Source organism: Balaenoptera physalus (genome assembly GCF_965194825.1).
Source record: "Balaenoptera physalus genome assembly, chromosome: 19".
Taxonomy (NCBI): domain Eukaryota; kingdom Metazoa; phylum Chordata; class Mammalia; order Artiodactyla; family Balaenopteridae; genus Balaenoptera; species Balaenoptera physalus.
This window is the reverse complement of record NC_138900.1, coordinates 2531128-2554694: the sequence shown is the minus strand read 5'-3', so window position 1 is coordinate 2554694 and position 23567 is coordinate 2531128. Positions and strand designations below refer to the sequence as shown.

At 44.4% G+C, this 23567-nt stretch overlaps 1 protein-coding gene across 1 annotated transcript in view; it reads left to right on the top strand.

Annotated features, from left to right (window-relative positions):
• LOC309648221 (zinc finger and SCAN domain-containing protein 5B-like) overlaps window positions 1-21710 on the top strand; it is a 163310-nt gene extending 141600 nt beyond the window's left edge. Inside the window, exons 2-5 of the mRNA XM_082436644.1 lie at window positions 16248-17947; window positions 18241-18447; window positions 19380-19530; window positions 19902-21710. Coding sequence (XP_082292770.1) covers window positions 17564-17947; window positions 18241-18447; window positions 19380-19530; window positions 19902-20548 — 1389 coding nt within the window. The 5' untranslated portion in view covers window positions 16248-17563 and the 3' untranslated portion in view covers window positions 20549-21710. The remainder of the gene's footprint in view (window positions 1-16247; window positions 17948-18240; window positions 18448-19379; window positions 19531-19901) is intronic.
• Window positions 21711-23567: the final 1857 nt, after the last annotated feature.

Below are 23567 nucleotides of genomic sequence, written 5' to 3'. Positions count from 1 at the left end.
AATGCAAATGGTTTTCAAACTGCACAAGGACCTCCTGTTTGTTGCTTCATTGTGTGTATGTGAGGGGAATTCTCTGATAAGACTGAAAAGACAAATATGGGTCTAAAACTTTAAATCTGAGCAGATTTTTACAAATGCCAAGTGGCTGGACCACACATCACGTGGGCAGGGGTTTTTAGAACCTGCCTAACTCAAAAGAGGTAAAATTCGAAATCATTCACTTGTCTGTTTAGAGAGAAACCCCCTTTCCCATCAAAACATTTAACAGCCCTCCTCAAACCATCATGGTAACCAGAGTTGTTAACAAGAAGTACACAGCCTGCCATGGTCATGACAAGGTCTGGCCCCATATTTTTATTATGATCTTTTAGCTCATTTTATTTTACTATTTAAAAAAATTTTGTTTTCACTGTACAGTTTTGCAGACTCTGAAGGAACAGAGTCACTTGTGCCATATCTGGCAGGAGCATTCCCAGCAGAGCCAATAGCAGAATGCGCTCTCCTTTCCCATGCTTCTCAAGAGTCTACCCCCTTTTCCATTCCAGTAATAGTATCTGTGCACCTACAAGGGAGGCCAAAGCTGGAGAGATTCAGCCACTCCCATGAAGGAGCCATCTCCCACACAAACATCTCTGTACCATTTCCCATGCTCCCTCTGACTCAACATCGAGAGGTTGCCTTGTGTTCTCTCTTTTAAAACTATTCACAACTTAACAACAAAAAAACAAACCACCCAATCAAAAAATGGTCAGAAGACCTAAATAAACATTCCTCCAAAGAAGAAATACAGGTGGTAAATAGGCACATAAAAAGGCTCAACATTGCTAATTATTAGAGTAATGCAAAACAAAACTGCAATGAGGTATCACCTCACACGAGTCAGAATGGCCATTATCAAAAAGTCTACAAATAATAAATGCTGGAAATGGTGTGAAGAAAAGGGAACCTTCCTACACTGTTGGTGGGAATGTATGTGGGTGCAGCTGCTGTGGAAAACAGCATGGAGGTTCCTCAGAAAACTAAAAATAGAATTACCATATGATCCCAAAATCCTACTCCTGGGCATATATCCAGACAAAGCTATAATTCAAAAAGATACATGCACCCTTATGTTCATAGCAGCACTATTCACAATAGTCAAGCCATGGAATAAACCTAAATGTCCATCAACAGATGAACGGATAAAGAAGATATGTATACATACACACACACACACACACTCACACACACACACACACACACACACACACACACAAAAAATGGAATATTACTCAGCAATAAAAAAGAATGAAATGATGCCATTTGCAGCAACATGGATGCAACTCGACATTATCAAACTAAGTGAAGTTAGTCAGAAAGAGAAAGACAAATACCATACGATATCACTTATATGTGGAATCTAAAATATGACCCAGATGAATCTACATATGAAATAGAAACAGAATCATGGACATAGAGAACGGACTGGTGGTTGCCAAGGGGGAGGAGCTGAGGAGGGATGGAGTGGGAGGTCGGGGTCAGCAGACGTAAGCTTTTATATACAGCATGGATAAACAACAAGGTCCTGCTGTATAGCACAGGGAACTATATTCAAAATCCTGTGATAAGGGAACTTCCCTGGTGGCGCAGTGGATAAGACTCCGTGCCCCAATACAGGGGGCCCAGGTTCGATCCCTGCTCAGGGAACTAGATCCCACATGCATGCTGCAACTAAGAGTTTGCGTGCCACGACTAAGGAGCCTGCCTGCCGCAACTAAGACCCGGCACAACCAAATAAATAAATAAATATCCCCCACACACAAAAAAATCCTGTGATAAACCATAATGGAAAAGAATATTCAGAAGAATTGATACATATATATATATATATATGAATCACTTTGCTGTACAGCAGAAATGAACACATTGTAAATCAACTATACTTTAATTAAAAAATTAAAATAAAAAATGACCACATCTTGCTGCCCACTCGCCTTTTAAAGGCTAAGCCATACTATTCCGTTGACTTCCCATCATGGCTGTTGTCGTCTGCTGAACTCCAGGAAGCTCTCCCACCTCTGCAAGCTCCAGCATGAATCAGCACCCTCCTCGCCACCTCACTCCACCTGAGTCCCCGGCGTGAACGCACCGTCAGCACCAGCGATGCTTTCCACGTGCTGTCCTCCACATTCTTATGCCTCCTTGGCGCCACTCCATTCTGATTCACCAGCTTCACACAGAAATGTTCTTAGGAGGGTCAAGCCTGAAATTTCTCTTCCTGACCATGGGTTCCTATCCTGTCACCTCTTGGATATCTTGACCCTTCTGATATCATGATTTGCAGCCTCACCAACCCATCCCTCTTTTAAAAATCTAAGAATTCTCTCCCTTCTGATTCAGTAATTCAATTAGGTCTTTCTTCTGCACCAACAATGCTTGGGTCCTTCCCAACCCCTCTCACTAACCTTCCCTCAAAATTGTAAACTTCCCAGGTGCAATGGGTACCTGTCTGTAGTGCTGGTGGAACTGCAAACTGGCACCCTATTGTTGAAAGACAGTTTGTAAATATATATTAAGAACCTCTGGGCTTCCCTCGTGGCGTAGTGGTTAAGAATCCACCTTCCAATGCAGGGGACACAGGTTCGAACCCTGGTCCGGGAAGATGCCACATGCTGCGGAGCAATTAAGCCCGTGCGCCACAATTACTGAGCCTGTGCTCTAGAGCCCGCGAGCCACAACTACTGAGCCCTCGTGCCTCAACTACTGAAGCCCACGCGCCTAGAGCCCGTGCTCTGCAACGAGAGAAGCCACCGCAATGAGAAGCCTGTGCACCGCAACGAAGAGTAGCCCCCACTCGCCACATCTAGAGAAAGCCCACACATAGCAACGAAGAACCAACGCAGCCAAAAATAGATAAATAAAATAAATAAAAACAAAAAAGAACCTCAGAATATGTATAACTTTTGACTGAGTTACCTTTCTTCTAGGATTTGCGAGTAAAGAATTAATCAGAAATTCATAGGGATATTGATGTACTGAGATGCTCATTGCCTGCTTCATGTGACTGACAGTGGAACCCAAGATGCAGCCCGATGTACTGGCTGGGAGTGCTGGCCAAAGAGCAACTGAGCTGTGGCTGAATCTCGTCTCTGACCCCTGGGAGAGTGACATTATTCCAACTCTAGAACCTGCACTTCCCCTCTGTAAAATGAGATCACAATAGTACCCATTTTATGGGGCTATTTTCAGATGAAACAAGATAGCCTAAATAAAGATGTTAGCACAGTGCGTGGCATTGAGTAGAAGTCCAATACAGAAGCTATCCTTTTATCATTCACTTAGCATTGCTCTGGAAATATTTATTCTGTTCCCTTGACTCTGAGAAGCAGCATGAATCTTAGGTGCAGATATTCTCTCTGACTCTCTGTGTCTTTTTCTCTCGCTTTTTGTCTGTTTTTTCCTTCCATCCATCCATCCATCCATGCAGATATCTAGCTACCTAGCCATATCTCCTATTTTTGAGTACTCCCTAAGTAGCAGGCACTGTTCTAAATGCTTTAAACATTAAGTCATTCAATCTTCACAAAAGTCTGTAAAGCAGTTTTAATTAAGGTCTTGTATTATTGTTTAGCTGTGTAGCTTTCAATTATCTTTCATTTATACCTATCTATCATTTATCATCTCTCTCAGCTATGTATCGTCTATCAATATCTATCTATCAATCTATCATCTATCCATCATCTCTCTCTTTCAGGTATATAGCAACTATCAATTATCTGTCTATCATCTATCAATTATCCATCTACCTACCTACCTATCTCTCTCCACCCCATCGCTACTTCCCTATTTTTTTCTCAGGATTCTATAGGAGGAGACAGCAGACAGAAAACCCAGTTTCTTCTGCTTCCTGCTCCAAGTTTCTGCTCTGCCTTTCAATTTACAACCTTCATCCTAATGTAGACGCTTAAATATGTTATTTGTTGGGAGCAGGCTAAATCCTCCCACCTCATTTCTTCAACTACTAGATAGTAAATAAATGCAGTGGATAATCAGTCCCTTTGGATGTTAATGAGTGTTCCCAGCAGAGGTAGAATGTGTTTGTGGAGGGAGGGGGGTGAGGGAGGGAGTCTCTCCCTGCATTTGCTGTTCATGTCAGGTGCCCCCTGCTCAGAGTAATCAAGATGCGAATATGGCATATTTTGGGGTGGCATATTCTTCCACCCTTTGGATGAGCGCATTGAGGACCAGTCACTGTTGATACCTTGGCCTTAAAAGCCCCCCAGCCGGCCCCATGAAAATGTAGGTGTAACAGTGGAGGTGGGAGGTATAATCTCTCAGGAAGCCTTCAGGGCAAGTTACAAAAATCTGTCATCTAGCCTAACTCAGGGTATTTCCTGACTCTCCTCTCCATCTCTTCTTTGATCCCATGGTTCTTAGGAATGTGCTGTTTAATTTCCACGTGTTTGTGAACTTTCTAATTTTCCTCTGTTGCCGATTTCTCGTTTCACGCTGTTGTGGCCAGGAAAGGTACTCAGTTATGCTAGATGAATATGTTCCAGAGATCTGCAGAACCACGGACTGGGCACCTCAAGATTCTTCAAGAGGGAAGATCTCATGAGAAGTGTTTTTTTTTAATTAATTATTTTAATTAATAAAAATTAATTGATTATAGTTGATTTACAATTGTTAGTTTCTGCTGTTCAGCAAAGTGAATCAGTTATACATTTACATATATCCACTCTCTTTTTAGATTCTTTTCCCATACAGGTCATTACAGAGTATTGAGTAGAGTTCCCTGTGCTATACAGTAGGTCCTTATTAGTTATCTATTTTATATATAGTAGTGTGTATATGTCAATCCCAATCTTCCAATTTATCCTTGCCCTCTTCCCCCACCCCCATAACCATTAGTTTTCTACATCTATGTCTCCATTTCTGTTTTGTAAATAGATTCATTTGTAACATTTTTTAAATTCCACATATAATGCCAGTGTTCTTAACACACACACACACACACACACACACACACACACACAACAATAACAAAGGAACACAAGGAAACTCTGGGTGTTGGATCGTCCTAGGTTTGGCTCCCCCTCATGGTGACAGGGTGATATAACAACTCCTAGGGCTCTGGGCTTTTTAAGGAAGAGAGATCTATGTATATGCATGTCCATATTCATAGCCATATATGTAGAGAGATATGCTTCCAAAAACTCTCTCAAAAGAGCAAGGAATTTTGTGATAACCTATATGAGAAAAGAATCTGAAAAACAATGAATATATGTATACGTATAACGGGATCACTTTGCTGTACACCTGAAACTAACACAACATTGTAAATCAACTATACTCCAATAAAATTTTTAAAAAAATAGAGAGGGAGAGATCAAGGAAGCACACTTACATACTCACCAACTATCTTCCCACAAGGCACTTAATAATTACAAAGGAACAAAAGGAACTTTGCAGTGGAGACACCTGATGGGCACCATCTTAGCTAGGCAATTAAAGTTAACATCACCTGGAGCGGATGAATTGACCTCCCAGGCTCCCACGATAGGATGTGCCCAGAAGGAGATAGTTCCTACAACAACACAACAATAATTTCTGTGGGTTTCCTGCCAAAACGTGCATACCCAGAATCTAATCATGAGATGATGCCAGACAAACCCACATTGAAAATCGTCCCACAAAACAAGTCACTGGTGCACCCCAAAATGTCAAGGAACATGTCCACGTCAAGAAAGACAAGGAAGGTAGAGGAAGGCTTCCAGTTTAGGGGACTAGAGAGGTATGGTGTGGAGGTGGGGTTTGTTTGCTTTTTGTTTTTGTTTTGCTATAAATGGAATTACTATGACAACTGGTGAAATTTCAATAAGGCCTGTAGCTTTGATATCAGCACGGTATCAATGTTAATTTTGCAATTTTGACAATTTTACTGTGGTTATAAGAGACCGTCCTTGTTTTTAGGAAAAAACGGAAGAATTTAGAGGTGAAGGGGCATCATGTTTGCGTCTTACTCTCACAGTTCAGAATATCTCTATGCACCTATATGGAGAGGAGAGAGGCAGAGGGGTGTCCAGGGAAATGAAATGTGGTAAAACGTGAACATGTAGAGATTCTGAGTATTTGGAAATTATTTGGACAACTTTTCTGTACATCTAAAATTACTTCAAGGACTCCTCTGGTGGCGCAGTGGTTAAGAATCCGCCTGTCAATGCAGGGGACACGGGTTCGATCCCTGGTCCGGGAAGATGCCACATACCGCGGAGCAACCAAGTCCGTGCACTACAACTACTGAGCCTGCGCTCTAGAGCCCACATGCCACAACTACTGAAGCCCACGCACCTAGAGCCCGTGCTCTGCAACAAGAGAAACCACCGCAATGAGAAGCCCTCCCACTGCAACGAAGAGTAGCCCCCGCTCACCGCAACTAGAGAAAGTGCAGCAAAGAAGACCCAACGCAGCCAAAGATAAATTTAAAACAAAACAAAACAAAACACAGACATTCAGCTCAGTCACAGAAATGTGAGGAAAGCGACATTTCTCCCACTTCATTTTTTCCTTGTTTTTTTTTTTTGCATGAGGTTCGGACGCGCTACATTTACTTTTCACGAACTGGTCAACCAGAGAAGCCGGGTCTCCGGAGCCCTTTCCTCGGACTCTCGTCCGTCAGTCTCGAGGTAACCACCTCTAGGCTTCAGCACAGTCTGTCCTCTCCATCCGTTCCTCCTCTCTCCTCTTTCCCAGCAATGCCTTTTGCACCTTCTTGTTACTTTCTCCCCGTTGGGACTTCCCCCGCCCCCCTCCCTCTCCGGAAATGAAGGCTGCCCGGAAGAGAGCGAAGTAGCAACACCGGGGTGAGGAGCCCACAAGGGTCATTGTGGTCCTCTGTTTCTCACTCTCACTCTAACCCCCGCCAGGGTCTTCCGTTTAGAATGAGACAGCCATCTGTCTGTCTCTCTGGCTGTCTGTCTCTGGACCCATGGGGGTGCAGAAACGTCCTTCCGTGGGGGTGGGAGTGTTACAGGGAAGAGCCAAATCTGACTACGTGTTGGATCTGTTTCTTTTGCTTTAACCTTTGCTTCCTGTTGCCTTTGTTCAGTAAAAGGATACTGTCTATATATAATGGCCTGCCTCGAGGCACACTGCCCCTCTGCCTGAAGATTAAACCAAAGTGCCTTTGTTCAGGGTAAACATCCCGACCCTGTTTCACCTGAGGATGGCTGCAAAAAACAAGAAATTAACACATCCCCTCCCCGAGGCTGGCCATTCCAGGGGATATTTACAAACCTTATGGCCTTTTTACTTTACTTCCTCACCTCCTCCCCCTCACTGTTCTACAAAAGAAACTGGCATCCAAACCCTGATAAGGAACTTCCCGGGTGGCACAGTGGTTAAGAATCCGCCTGCCAATGCAGGGCACACGGGTTCGAGCCCTGGTCCGGGAAGATCCCACGTACCGCGGAGCAACTAAGCCCGTGTGCCACAACTACTGAGCCTGTGCTCTAGAGCCCGCGAGCCACAACTACTGAGCCCTCGTGTCACAACCGCTGAAGCCTGCGCGCCTAGAGCCCATGCTCAGCAACAAGAGAAGCCACCGCAGTGAGAAGCCCTGTGTCGCTAATGGGACGTTCAGCATGAGCACTTGCCTCAAGGTAAGGCCCTGAATTGCCGCGCAGAAGCAGAGGCGTGCAGCAGTTTCCATGAGGCGGTAGCCGCTGCTCTGCATGTTTTTAACGCCAGTACGCTTTTCAGGACACCTAGGAGCCTCGCATGGGCACCCTATTCCCTGCAAGAACACTGAGTACCCCCAGGGCCCCCTGGACCTGCTAAGCAACATCCAGGCCCGTAACCCTTCAGAGCCACTCTGTCTGTGTATGCCGAGTGTAGGGCAACACACTGCACTCTTTCTTGGGACAGCTTGATTTCCCCAGCACTCCCACAGGTTCACGTACACCGTTCTAGCACGTCTAACATGCCGTGGAAGTCTGACTCATTGCCCTAGTCTGAGCTGCACTGAGAAGTACCCTCGGCTTCACATTCCATCTAGGACCTCCTGCCTGAAGTCACCCAGGCTCAGTAGTTGTGGCGCACGGGCTTAGTTGCTCCGCAGCATGTAGGATCTTCCCAGACCAGGGCTCGAACCCGGCTCCCCTGCATTGGCAGGTGGATTCTCAACCACTGCGCCACCAGGGAAGTCCCTGTACGATCTCACTTTTATGTGGCATCTTAAAAAAACACAAAACAAACCCATAAACCCATAGAAAAGAGATTGGATTGGTGATTACCAAAGGCCGGGGTTGGTGGGGGCATGGATGAATTGGATGAAGTTGGTCAAAAGGTACAAACCTTCAGTTAGTTACAAGATATATAAGTACCGGGGATATAAAGTAGAGCATGGTGACAGTCGTTACCAATACCACCGTAGTATGTGTTTGAAAGTTGCTGAAAGAATAAATCTTGAAAGTTCTCATCACAGGGAAAAATTTTTTTTGCAACTACATGAGGTGATGGATGTTCACTAAACTTATTGTAATAATTTCACAATATATACCTATGTCAAGCCCCGCTGTACACCTTAATCTGTGTGTGTGTGTGTTAACAGTAGTGTTACATTTGTATAAAGTTCAAAAACAAGCTAAGCCAATTTACAAGGTTCAAAATCAGTTTAACCCTGAAGGGAATAGTAAGAGTGCTTGGAAGGGAAACTCTTGGTGTGGTTAATGTTCTACTTCTTTTTCCTTTTTACTTTTTAAAATTTTATTGGAGTATAGTTGATTTACAATGTTGTGTTAGTTTCAGGTTGTACACCTTAATCTTTTTTTTTAAACTTATTTTTTATCAAAGTAATCACTCAGAAAAATCATAGTTTTACAAGTCAAATATACTGCAATGTTTATAACAAAAGCAGCCATTCTCTGCCTACTCCATCCCACCTGAGTCCCATACCTGAAAAGTGTTCCTTTTAGCTGTTCCTCTTCCCCTTCCCCTTGTATTCTTCTTTTTTTTAATTTATATTTTTTTAACTTTTGAATTTTATTTTATTTTTTATATAGCAGGTCCTTATTAGTCATCAATTTTATACACATCAGTGTATACATGTCAATCCCAATCTCCCAATTCATCACACCACCACCCCCACCCCCCGCCGCTTTCCCCCCTTGGTGTCCATACGTTTGTTCTCTACATCTGTGTCTCAGTTTCTGCCCTGCAAACCAGTTCATCTGTACCATTTTTCTAGGTTCCACATATAAGCGTTAATATACGATATTTGTTTTTCTCCTTCTGACTTACTTCACTCTGTATGACAGTCTCTGGATCCATCCATGTCTCAACAAATGACCCAATTTCGTTCCTTTTTATGGCTGAGTAATATTCCATTGTATATATGTACCACAACTTCTTTATCCATTCGTCTGTCGATCGGCATTTAGGTTGCTTCCATGACCTGGCTATTGTAAATAGTGCTGCAGTGAACATTGGGGTGCATGTGTCTTTCTGAATTATGGTTTTCTCAGGGTATATGCCCAGTAGTGGGATTGCTGGATCATATGGTAATTCTATTTTTAGTTTTTTAAGGAACCTCCATACTCTTCTCCATAGTGGCTGTATCAATTTACATTCCCACCAACAGTGCAAGAGGGTTCCCTTTTCTCCACACCCTCTCCAGCATTTGTTGTTTGTAGATTTTCTGATGATGCCCATTCTAACTGGTGTGAGGTGATACCTCATTGTAGTTTTGATTTGCATTTCTCTAATAATTAGTGATGTTGAGCAGCTTTTCATGTGCTTCTTGGCCATCTATATGTCTTCTTTGGAGAAATGTTTATTTAGGTCTTCTGCCCATTTTTGGATGGGGTTGTTTGTTTTTTTTAATATTGAGCTGCATGAGCTGTTTATATATTTTGGAGATTAATCCTTTGTCTGTTGATTGATTTGCAAATATTTTCTCCCATTCTGAGGGTTATCTTTTTGTCTTGTTTATGGTTTCCTTTGCTGTGCAAAAGCTTTGAAGTTTCATTAGGTCCCATTTGTTTATTTTAGTTTTTATTTCCATTACTCTAGGAGGTGGATCAAAAAAGATCTTGCTGTGATTTATGTCAAAGAGTGTTCTTCCTATCTTTTCCTCTAAGAGTTTTATAGTGTCCGGTCTTACATTTAGGTCTCTAATCCATTTTAAGTTTATTTTTGTGTATGGTGTTAAGGAGTGTTCTAATTTCATTCTTTTACATGTAGCTGTCTAGTTTTCCCAGCACCACTTATTGAAGAGACTGTCTTTTCTCCATTGTATATCCTTGCCTCCTTTGTCATAGATTAGTTGACCATAGGTGCGTGGGTTTATCTCTGGGCTTTCTATCTTGTTCCATTGATCTATGTTTCTGTTTTTGTGTCAGTACTATATAGTCTTGATTACTGTAGCTTTGTAGTATAGTCTGAAGTCAGGGAGTCTGATTCCTCCAGCTCTGTTTTTTTTCCCTCAAGACTGCTCTGGCTATTTGGGGTCTTTTGTGTCTCCATACAAATTTTAAGATTTTTTGTTATAGCTCCGTAAAAAATGCCATTGGTAATTTGATAGGGATTGCATTGAATCTGTAGATTGCTTTGGGTAAATCTGTAGATTGCTTTAGTCATTTTCACAGTATTGATTCTTCCAATCCAAGACCATGGTATATCTCTCCATCTGTTGGTATCATCTTTAATTTCTTTCATCTGTGTCTTATAGTTTTCTGCATACAGGTCTTTTGTCTCCCTAGGTAGGTTTATTCCTAGGTATTTTATTCTTTTTGTTGCAGGGTAAATGGAAGTGTTTCCTTAATTTCTGTTCCAGGTTTTTCATCATTAGTGTATAGGAATGCAAGAGATTTCTGTGCATTAATTTTGTATCCTGCAACTTTACCAGATTCATTGATTAGCTCTAGTAGTTTTCTGGTGGCATCTTTAGGATTCTCTATGTATAGTATCGTGTCATCTGCAAACAGTGACAGTTACACCTTAATCTAATACAGTGTTGCATGTCAATTACTTCTCAGTAAAACCGGAAGGAAAAACTACATTAAGGGGATAGCTCTCATGTGACAAAATAAACAAAAAACTAAAAAAAAAACCAAAAACCCAAGGAAATTTTTGAAGGTGGTGGATGTGTCTATTGCCTTGATGGCATCACAGGTGAACGCATATGTCCAAACTCACAAAGAGGTACACTTTAAATGTCTGTAATTTTTTGCTTATCAATTATACCTCGGTAAAGCTACAAAATAAGTAAGCAAACTCACTACCCTTTTTCTGCAGTGCTCTGCAGCCCTAAGCGCCCATCCCTCCGGCCCTCAGATGGCTCTGTCTGTCCTTCTTGTCATCGTGCTCAGCCTGGCGGCGACGCCAGCCTCTGCTCCTGTCCACCGGCTGAGACCTTCCTGTGCTCCGGCACACCTGTAGTATCCCCTGTCACTGCCCTCCTAGGCAGAGAGTTCTCATTTTCCTGGCTGAGCTGGGGCCAGGGAACAAGTTGTGAAAATATGAGAAGAGGGACTTCCCTGGGGGTCCAGTGGTTAAGCCTCTGTGCTTCCAATGCAGGGGGACAGGTTTGATCTCTGGTTGGGGAACTAAGATCCCACATGCCACGGGGCACGACCAAAATTAAACCTTAAAAAAAAATATGAGAAGAAAGATGCGGAGCTGATTTCACCTCCTCGGTCCCAGGAGGGAAGAGCAGAACACGGGTGGAATACAGGGCGTGAGGGCTCAGCTTATCCAAAGCAAAAACTTCCTAATGATTAGTGTTTGCCCAGAGATGCCCAAAGATGCCTTCCAAGGTAGAGCTTCCCATCACTGTAAATTTTCAAGGCTGTGACAAGCAGGATAGTCCCCTGGAGGGCATGTTAATGTACAAGGCACCGAGTGCCATCCCCAGAGTTTGTGGTTGGTTGAGTCTGCATTTCTAACCAGTTCCCAGGCAATGCTGGTGCTGGTGGTCCTGAGACCACATTTTGAGACCCCCTGATTCGGAGCCTGGGCCGTGGAGACCGGGCTGAGTTGGAAGTCCCGTTCTGTCACTTTCTAGCTGTATGGCTTCTGGCACGTTGCCTATTATCTCTCTCTGTTGATGATCCTCTGTGGGGAGCAGGGGTGGCAGGCTCTTAGAATGACCTTCAGCAGGTCGTCAGTGTGGCCGTCACACGTTGGGGTACCAGCTACGCTCCATGGCGGCTGGGGGTAAGCCGCTTCAGTTTCTTTGAGTTTCTCTCTTTCTATATAACTAGGGGATAATGATCTCCATCTGATGGGATGTTCAGGGGATTTTGACATGGGCTAATGGGTGTGGGGTGCTTTCTTGGCCCCAGGACCAGTGCTAAACCCTGAACATGCACTGGCCAGTTCTATCCGGCAAATTCAAATGTAGACTTTATCGTGTTACTTCCCTTTGACAGAATGGAAAACCAAGGCTTATCAGCAAAACAGGAATTAACAAGTGTACATCATGATCTAGACAGACAAAACTGCAAAGTGAATGGATGTGTTTCCTAGGCCATAATCCTTTGGAGTATACATACATAATAATTACTCAATAAATGTACGTTATTCCTATTATGCTAAAAAAAAGAAAAAAGAAAACCAAGGCTTAAATATTCAGGACACATAATTATTAAGACTCTCATATCTGCCCGGGTCTGAATTGTAGCTCTGCTGTGAATCGTGTTCATTCAGGCAATTAGCCCAACCTTTCTGAGCCTCGGTTTCTTCTTCTGTTAAACAAGGCTAGTAATAATTGTTACCTGCCAGGGTTGTTGGGAGGATTAGGTGACTAAATATGTCAAGGACTCTAGATCCAGAGCCGGCGTCACGGGCAAGCAGCCTGCGGAGCCACACAGGACCCCATGCCAGGAGGGGCCCCACACGATGATGCCTTGCTGTCATCTTGAAATCCTTAATCGCGTTCATCGAGGGGCCTCATATTTGCATTTTGCGCTGGGCCCCCTAGATTTAGGTAGCCAGTCTTCCTTGGAACCGACGCTGGCATGTAGTAAAACCCACAGTAAATGTTAGCCGTTGTAATTATCAAAGGAACTCAGCACCTTACCTGCAGCCATCCAGTGATGCAGCCTGGATTTGATCCTGAGTGTGTGTGTGTGTGTGTATATGAGAGAGAGAGAGATTTGTGACAATACACTACACACGCCAAGGACTTACAGCAGTGGGTTTTTTTTAATCTTATTTATTATTTTTTTTAAATTTAATTAAATTAATTTATTTATTTATGTCTGTGTTGGATCTTCGTTTCTGCGCGAGGGCTTTCTCCAGTTGCGGCGAGTGGGGGCCACTCTTCATCGCGGTGCGCGGGCCTCTCACTATCGCGGCCTCTCTTGTTGCGGAGCACAGGCTCCAGACGCGCAGGCTCAGTAGTTGTGGCTCACGGGCCCAGTTGCTCCGCGGCATGTGGGATCCTCCCAGACCAGGGCTCGAACCCTTGTCCCCTGCATTGGCAGGCAGATTCTCAACCGCTGCGCCATCAGGGAAGCCCACAGCAGTGGTTTTTAAAGCTTTCTTTTCATTCCCAGCTGCTGGTCTTAGGAAGTCTTCAATCTCCACATTGGTGAAATGTGGATTAAGAGAACCCACTTCACAGACTAGTGGTTAAGCGGCGCGCTGACCCACGTCTTCCCAGACCTGTGGGATGCCGGCTGCCCTCTCTGTCTGTGAGTCTTCTCTCTCCATCTCTGCCCAGGGGCGAGGAGGCTGGACCCTCAACAGTGCTGGCTGTCTCCTGGGTTCCGGTGAGCCAGGCTGCTCTGAGCGCTCCATCCCTGGCTCGTGCCTGTGAGCAGTGCATTGGCAACCCTGTAACAACCCTCAACTCACGTTCCCTCAAGGCCACGGGCTTTATTTCCTGACCTGTCGTGAGGGTTAGTCTAGCGGAGTGATGGGCTGCAAGGATCCTGGAGCCAGAGCGTTGGCTTCAAGTCCCGGCTCTGCCCCTGGCTTGGTGTGCCGCCTTCACCTCCCAACGCCATAGTTTCCTCGTCTGTGACAATGGGTATAACGATGTCCCCCTGCTGCATGAGGATACTGTGAGGACTAGATAAACTGCAGCAGTTCCTGGGAAGATCCTCCTCTCTCCCCGTCCCCCAAGCGCATCTTCGTTGGGTACTTGCTTTATACTTGGGATGTGCTGCTTCGTGACAGTTAAATCAGTCACATGCCAACATTCCAGTGACGCAACGGTGTGGCAGGGCAGAGAGGATGTGAGGTTTGGATCCAGGCGCAGTTGGGCTCAAACCCCAGTTCTGCCACCTAGTGGTGGGGTAACGTTGAGCAAGCGTCTACTTGTCAAAGCCGCAGTCCTTTCCCTGGCAAGCAGGGATGGTCAGCACGTAGCCTGTTCCCCCGGATTCGGTGGAGGTGCCCCGTCCGACGAGCAGTGCTCTGGGTCTGCTGGGTTCTGTGTGTTCTCCCTGCCTGTAACGACCACCTGGTCGTGCCCCGCCCCCCCCATCCCCCACCCCGGGACTGATGGAGGCCGGAAGGAGAAGATAGCCCTCGGGATCCTAGACCTGTGGAAGGCCATTGGTGAGTGAACAGGGAGTTACACTGCCCTGCCCTCCATCCCCAGCACTCTACTCCACCTGCCTGTTGCTGGTTTCGAAAACTTTTTTTTTTTCAACCGTAAAATAAATTTACTGCTGATAACTTTATAGAATTTACTCCCTGTTTTTTTTTTTAACATCTTTAGTATAATTGCTTTACAATGGTGTGTTAGTTTCTGCTTTATAACGAAGTGAATCAGCTATATATATACATATATCCCCATATCTCTTCCCTCTTGCGTCTCCCTCCCTCCCACCCTCCCTATCCCACCCCTCTAGGTGAAAAATATGGAACGCTTCACGAATTTGCGTGTCATCCTTGCGCAGGGGCCATGCTAATCTTCTCTGTATCGTTCCAATTTTAGTATATGTGCTGCCGAAGCGAGCACATACTCCCTGTTTTTGATGTTACAAACTTTAGGGTCTTCGAGATATGCAGGATCCTTGTATGTAACTGGTGTAAACCCCATTATTTGAGCTCTCTCTCTCTCTCTCTTTTTTTTTTTTTGGCTGCGTTGGGTCTTTGTTGCCGCGCGCCGGCTTTCTCTAGTTGGCGAGCGGGGGCTACTCTTCGTTGTGGTGTACGGGCTTCTCCTTGCGGTGGCTTCTCTTGTTGCGGAGCAGGGGCTCTAGGTGCACGGGCTTCAGTAGTTGTGGCACGCGGGCTCCGTAGTTGTGGCTCGTGGGCTCTAGAGTGCAGGCTCAGTAGTTGTGGCGCAGGGGCTTAGTTGCTCCGCGGCATGTGGGATCTTCCCGGACCAGGGCTCGAACCCACGTCCCCTGCATTGGTAGGCGGATTCTTAACCACTGCACCACCAGGGAAGTCCCAAGCCTATGTTTTTTTAAAATACAGTTTTTGCTTTGTGTTCTTCTTTCAACAATGCATGTCTTCTTGGGTTGCAGTACTTCATCATGAAACTGAAGCTGCTTCTGGTTGTCTTCCTGTTAGGCATGATTCCATTGTAAAATAGGATGCTCCTGGCATGGCAGCCAGATAAAATACAGGAAAACCAGTGAAATTTAAATTTCAAATAAACAAACACATTTTTGTCAGAGTGTTCTGTGTGTTTCCTCTTCTAAGTCATTTTTACATTGAGTAGATGATAGCTGTGGTTTTGTCTACCTGGCCTTTATAATGTTGAGATATGTTCCCTCTATACTTGTTGAGATAAAGTCTTCCTATTTGGATAGGATGTCATTCTTTTTCCCCATTGGTGTACAACCTCTGGCTTTCTAAATGCCTACTCAGAAATAGGTTCTTCTCCTTGGATGGATCTAGAGACTGTCAAACGGAGTGAAGTAAGTCAGAAAGTGAAAAACAAATATCGTATATTAACGCATATATGTGGAACCTAGAAAAATGGTATAGATGAATCAGTTTGCAGGACAGAAATAGAGACACAGATGTAGAAAACAAACGTATGGACACCAAGGGGGGAAAGTGGCGGGGGGGGTGGTGGTGGGATGAATTGGGAGATTGGGATTGACATATATACACTAATATGCAGAAAATAGATAACAAATAAGAACCTGATGTATAAAAATATAAGTAAAATAGGGCTTCCCTAGTGGCGCAGTGGTTAAGAATCCGCCTGTCAATGCAGGGGACACGGGTTCGAGCCCTGGTCCGGGAAGATCACACATTCCGCGGAGCAACTAAGCCCGTGCGCCACAGCTACTGAGCCTGCACTCTAGAGCCCGCGAGCCACAACTACTGAAGCCCGCGCGCCTAGAGCCCGCACACCACAACGAAGAGTAACCCCCACTCGCCACAACTAGAGAAAGCCGGGGCGCAGCAACAAAGACCCAACATAGCCAAAAATAAATAAATAAAATAACTTTAAAAATAATAATAAGTAAATAAAATTTTAAAATTCAAAAAAAGAAATAGGTTCTTTGCACACTTTAGCTCATCGGCTGCTTTTAAACAAAAGTCTTTTACAACTTATTTCATGAGAAAAGAAAAAAGATTAGGTAACCCAATTTGGTTATAACCATCAGATCTCAATTCTCTAAATCCCTCGAACTCTCCAGGCAATGAGAGTAAATTCACTAGATCAGGAAAACCAATCTGTTTCTCCCCAAAATGCAAACCATAAAGTCTAACATAAATAAAATACGATAAAGAAAATCTACCAAAAAACCTACATGGAGTCCTCTTTAACAAATCATGGTTTCTCCTGGTGGAGTTTCCATGGGAAACTGAATCTACCCAGATTATCTAAAATGGTTCCATCCAAGACCTTTATCCAATCACTGGGATGATGAGGTTATAGGACAGGACCCCTGGAATTTCCCCTGGCTCTTATATAAATAGAGACACTTCAGCTCCAGACACACTTTGAGAGCCAGTCCCGGACTTGAGGAGGCAGAAGGCAAGAGGGCTCCAAGAGGTAGGTGACATGTGGGAATGTCTAAAGAGAATGCTTAGAAGTCAGGAGAGATGGAGGAGGGTTTCAGAAAGGTTTGGCTTTCTATTCACCTTGCATTAGCTCGGAGACCTTGGGAAAGCAGCAGATCTCCCTCAAACCCCCACATCAGCTATGGTTGATTGTTGAACTCTTCTGTGAGATGAGAAGAATGTTTCCACACTCCGTGGTGTGGTGTGCTGTGGTTCATTTTTTCAGCTAGGGTTTCTGAACCGTGGCGCTATGGATATTTTGACCAGACATTTTTTTGTTTTCCTATAAAGGTGGTTGTCAGAATTATAATAGAATGTATTATTGTCTGCGGTATGAAATATTGAACCAGTGGGGTACTGGTGTCCAGTATTTGGACGTGGGATGTGTGGGAGAGGGAAGGGTGGAATAAAATGAAACTCATCTGCTTCATTCTTTTCCTTTCCTTTTTTTTTCTTTCTTTTTTTTTTACCCCAGCCTTCTGAATAGTGACTCTATTGCTGAGAAGAAGCAGAGGAAATCCCTTTCCATAGAGTTCAATTGGCACCAGCTCTACAAGTGTAGAGTCTCAGAGTCCTGTTGGAAAATTCCTCCGTCAACATGGCTGAGGACCAGACATTTTTCCGGGGTCGAGGAAAACTCCCCGATGGCCCTGGATCAGAGTCACCAGTGTCTGTGCCACACCAAGATACACTTGTGGAAAAGCCAGACTGTGACCAGGAAACGTGGCACGTTCGCTTCAGAACATTTATGAGCTCAGAGGAATCCGACCCCGTCCAGGATCTGAGGAGACTCCGTGAGCTCTGCCATCTGTGGTTGAGGCCAGACGTTCACACCAAGGAGCAGATGATGGACAAGCTGGTGCTGGAGCAGTTTATGATCTGCATGCCGCTGGAGTGCCAGGTCTTAGTCAGGGAAACGGGGGTGCAGAGTTGCAAAGCCTTGGAGGACATGCTAAGAAATAAGCAGAAACCCAAGAAGTGTGTGAGTAGGAACCTTGGGATTGGTATGGGAAAGGGAGAGATGGGATGGGACCTGCAAGCTGGGGGTTGAACAAGATAGGACCTGAGTGGTTGACTCTAAATCACTGATTTTCAAATGGGTGAGGTTCCTTTGGGCATCGTTGAGAGTTATTTTTGGCTGTCCCAACTTGAGAGATTGTAGATCTTTTAAACAAAAAAAAGTGCGCTTGTATGGTACGATGCCATTGGAGGCCTTGAGAGCTGCTTTCCAGGTCATATAGGAGACTGATCTCGATTGAGTTTTTTCCCTCACAGACCATAGTCCGCATACAAGGACAGGACTTTCTGGTGCGAAGCTCAGAAGTTGAGATGGTTGAATCCGAGGCCAGTGACATGAACGATGAGAGAGACCAGTGCAGGGAGCCCCGATACCCTGTGAGTGAGATACCTCCAGAGAACGGCCAGCAGAAAAGACGAGAGCTGCATATTCTGGCAGGAGCCAAGGACCTGTCAAGGGGGCAGGTGAGTGTGTGATGCCCTGGTCTCTGGAGAGAGCCCGGGGGGACTTAGAAGAGGTTCAGGTGGACATTGCTGCTAGAGTAATTGGGAGTTTAGGCAATGGACAGGAATGTACCCATTGGCTTCAGGGATTTTCATGGATGCCTTCAGTTCCTAGACATTTTCCAGCTTGTGTGAGAAAGGAGATTCATCCATCTTTGTCCCTTTGCCATGAATACGTGTAGTTTTAAGAGTGGGGGAGAAAGGGATCCTGCCTCAGTGGAATGGTGCTAGGTCAGTTTGCCACGGGTAAATGCACTGACAGCTGATTTCCACATGGTTGCTCTCCTCAGAGGCACTTCATAGTTCAGAATATGGTCAACCCCTGGAGTTGAAGGAGTGGTTCCCAATTCGACTCATTTTTCCTCCTAGAGGACACTGGAGAATGTCTGGAGACAGCTGATTTGTCCAAATGGGGTTGGGTGTGGGGGAGGGGATGCTATTGATTTCTAGTGGGTCGAGACCAGAGATGCTGCTCGTCATCTGACCATGCACTGCGTAACCACCATCAGAAGGACGAATTCAAACAAAGTAGGAAAAAGTGATGAACTTGGGAGAATGTACCCAGGGTCCTTTGCTTCCAGAGTCAGGGGCAGGGAGTGTTGGGATGACACAGGGAGATGTATGCATTGAGAATTCAGAGTGCCAACTGTGGTATCTGGACTTGATTGCAAGATGTGGCCAGTAGAGATCAAGGACAGACTTGGGAATCAGGAGATGATTATCAATTGGGGAGATGGGGTGGCCCAGAAGAAGTCAGGGCATATCCCCCAAACTGATATTAGGAAAGTTGGAGTCTTAGATCGTGATATGACAGGGATGGGGAAAGAGGAGACAGAGCTTTCCATGGACTAAGGTAGATGGGTTATTGACTCTGCTTGGTTGCTCCTTGTCAGGACCAGAAAGGTCTCCTGCCAGAGACCTTTCCTGAAACAGGTGAAATGGAGGGTCTGACACCCAAGGAGAACTTGGAGAAAGACCCGATGGAAGACACGGAAGAGACAAGAACCCATCAATCTCAAGAGCCTGAACATCTGAAAGGTCCTGGTGAGTCTGGAAACTTGGAATTCAGAGGAGTTAGTGACTCCCTTCCTATGGCTTGGGGCTGGGTACCCAGCATTACCATCCCTTGGGCGGGGGTGGGGGGAGTTGGTTCTCCAAACCAACCTTCTCCATCATCCCCTTTCCAGAGTGTGTCATCATCTAGGCTCTTAGGTAGTTTAGTTGATGGGAAGTTCTCTGCCACATCAGCGCTGGGTTTCAATGAGGTTGGCACCACGGAAAATGCTCCTTGTTAAATGCTGTGTGCTGAATCTCTTTTTTCAGAACAATTTGAGAGGGCAGAGGGCGGGAAGAATCCCCAAGAAGGAATTCATATTTCAAATGTGGATGCTGAACGTTTTCCTCTTGTGTTCCAGAGGGAGAAGTTTCTACTGACGGTGGATACAGAAAAGGTTCTCTGAGGGGTCTAAGAGGTTTCAAAAGGAAACGGTCCAACAGTCCCAGTTTCCAAGAAGTGCATCAAGAAGAAGCCACATCTTTGGACAGAGGAGAATTCTCAGGACAACTTGGGTCCCCTTCCATTGGTTCACCTAGCACGGTGGGACCCAACATTCTTCCTGAGGGAAAAGAAGCCCAGGCATGGGTACCCTATGAATGTAGGGAATGCAAGAAGAGATTTCCTTATCCATCTCAGCTTACCCTTCACCAGAGGACACACACAGGAGAGAGACCTTTTCGATGCAACACGTGTGCCAAAGGGTTCATGCAGTCTTCGGACCTGCGAGCTCACGAGCGGATCCACACAGGCAAGAAGCCATTCTGCTGTGATCTCTGCCCCAAGATGTTCACCCATGACTCCACGCTGCGTGCTCACAAGAGGACCCACACCAAGGAGAAGCCTTTCCAATGTGAGCATTGCGACAGAGCCTTCAGCCACAGAGGGAACCTCAATGTTCACCGACGCACCCACTCTGGGATCAAACCCTACGTGTGTCCCGAGTGTCACAGTGCCTTCTGTCAGCTGGGGACTTTCAAACGCCACCAGAAAATACATTCCAAATGACTCGCCCCAGTTCCTGCCCTCAGTTGCCAGTCCCTTCTGATCCAAGAAGGAAATTCAGGATAATTTGTTACTTATGTAATATCAAGAAAGGATGACATTTGAAGAATTGAGGATTATACTGGAACCTAATGGGGTTCCATTCACGTGAATTAGGAGGATCCTTGAGTGATAACTTGTAGTTCCCTTTGGATTTTGTTTTCTACTTTAGTGTAGTCTGTGCTTTTCTGGTAAGCTTTTGCTTTGTGTTCTTCTTCCAATGAAGTCATGTTTCATTGGTTTTCAGTACTTCATCATGAAACTGAGGCTGCTGTTGATGGTCTTCCTATTAGGCACAATTTCATTGTAAAATAGGATGCTCCACGTAGGGTGGCCAGACTAAAGACAGGATAACCAGTGAAATTTAAATTTCAAATAAACAAACACTTTTCTGTCAAAGAGTGTTCTGTGTATTTCCTCCTCCAAGACTTCTACGTGGAGTAGATAATAGCTGTGTTCTTGTCTATGTGGCCTTTATTATGTTGAAATATGTTCCCTCTATACTTGTTCAGATATTGCTTCCTTAGGTGTTTAGAAAACGGAAGGCTTCCTAAATTGATAGGCATCATTCTTTTTCCCTACTGGTGTACAACCTCTGGTTTTCTAAATGCCTACTCAGAAATAGGTTCTTATAGCTGAGCTCATCAGCTGATATTAGAAAAAAAAGTCTTTTTAAAAAATTTTTTAAACTTTTTATTAATCTTATTTATTTATTTTGGCTGCATTGGGTCTTTGTTGCTGCATGTGGGCTTTCCTCTCATTGCGGCGAGCGGGGGCTACTCTTCATTGCGGTGCGAGGGCTTCTCATTGCGGTGGCTTCTCTTGTTGCGGAGCACAGGCTCTAGGCACACGGGCTTCAGTAGTTGTGGCTCATGGGCTTAGTTGCTCCGCAGCATGTGGAATCTCCCTGGACCAGGGATCGAACCCCTGTCCCCTGCCTTGGCAGGAGGATTCTTAACCATTGTGCCACAAGGGAAGTCCTAGAAAGAAGTCTTTTAAGCCTTATTTACATGAGAAAAAATAGGCAACCCACCAACTATCAGATCTCTATTCTCTTTCTCCCTGGAACACTTCAGGCAAATGAGAAAAAAATTCACTAAACCAGGAATACCAATCCATTTCCCACCCCACCCCCCAAAAAAAGTCTAGAATAAATAAAGTACAATAAAGAAGTCTACCACAAAACCAATATGGAAGCCTCTTGAATAAATCATGGTTTTTCCTGGTGAAGTTTCCATGGAAAATTGAATCCACCTGGATTATCCAAAATGGTTCGTTCCACAACATTAACTCAATCACTCTGCTTACTGGGTAACAGTCAGGGACCCCTGGAATTTCCCCCAGCTCCATATAAATAGAGACATTTCATCTCCTGGTGCAGTTTGAGAGCAAGTCTGTGACTTGAGCACACTGAGGTCAATAGGGCTCCGTGGGGTAAGTCCCAAGCGGGGATGTCTAAAGAGAATACTTAGAAATCAGGACAGATAGAAGTGGGTTTCAGAAAGGTTTGGCTTTCTATTCAACTTTCTATTCTCCGAGCTAACTCGGAGACCTTGGGAAAACAATTGACCTCCCTGGATCCTCATATTAACTACGGTTGATTGTTGAACTGTTCTGTGAGATGAGAAGAACTTGTCACCCAAGTGAACCCAAAAACCCCAAAACACTAATTCGGAAATATACATGCACCCCAATGTTCATAGCAACATTTATTTACAATAGCCAAGGCATGGAGGCAACCCATGTCCATCAACAGACGAATGGATAAAGAAGATGTGGTATGTATATACAATGGAATATTACTCAGCCATGAAAAGAATGAAATAATGCCATTTGTAGCAACACGGATGGACCTAGAGATTGTCATACTGAGTGAAGTAAGTCAGACAGAGAAAGACAAATATCATATGATGTCGCTTATATGTGGAATCTAAAAAATACAACAAACTAGTATAACAAAAAAGAAGCAGACTCACAGATGTAGAGAACAAACTAGTGGTGACCAGTCGGGAGAGGGCAGGGATGGGCAATATATGGGTGGGGGAGTAGGAAGTACAAACTTTTGGGTGTAAATTAGGCTGCAAGGATGTAGTGTACAACACTGGGAATATAGCCTATATATATATATATATTTATTATTTTTTTAAGATAGGGAATATTTAGCCATTGTCATTAATTTAATGTAACAATAAATAAGTGACAATTAACTCTTCTTAGCAAGTTTGGAACATTTCTCTGATTTTGATAATTGTAAATTGTTGGGTCAAGACACATGCACATTCATACAACATTTAGTATATGTTACCAGATACAATACCTGCCGGGAAACTAACGCTTCACGATCCAGCCAGCAGAGATCAGGGTCATCATTTTCCTACATTCTTGCCAAACTGGGTGTTGTACTTTTTGCTTCCAGAGGCACAAATAGAAGGCCATCATTTTGGAGCGTACCTCTTTGTTGGTTAGAATCTCAATATTGTTGCCTATGGTTGCTTTTTTTTTTATTGAAGTATAGTTTATTTACAATGTTGTGTTAATTTCCGCTGGGCAGCACAGTGATTCAGTCATACATTCATTTTCATAATCTTTTCATTATGGTTTGTCACAGGATATTGAATATAGTTCCCTGTGCTATACAGTAAGACCTTGTTGTTTATCCATCCTAGAGATAATAGTTTGCATCTGTTAATCCCAAACTCTCAATCCATCCCTCCCCCACCTCCTTCCCCCTTGGCAAACCAGAAGCCTGATCTCTATGTCTGTGAGTCTGTTTCCATTTCATAGATGTGTTCATTTGTGTCTTATTTTAGATTCCACATATAAGTGATATCATATGGTATTTGTCTTTCTCTTTCTGTCTTACTTCACTCAGTATGACAATCTCTAGGTCCATCCATGTAGCGGCAAATGGCATTATTTTGTTCTATTTTATGGCTGAGTAATATTCCATTGTATATATGTATCACATCTTCTTTATCCATTC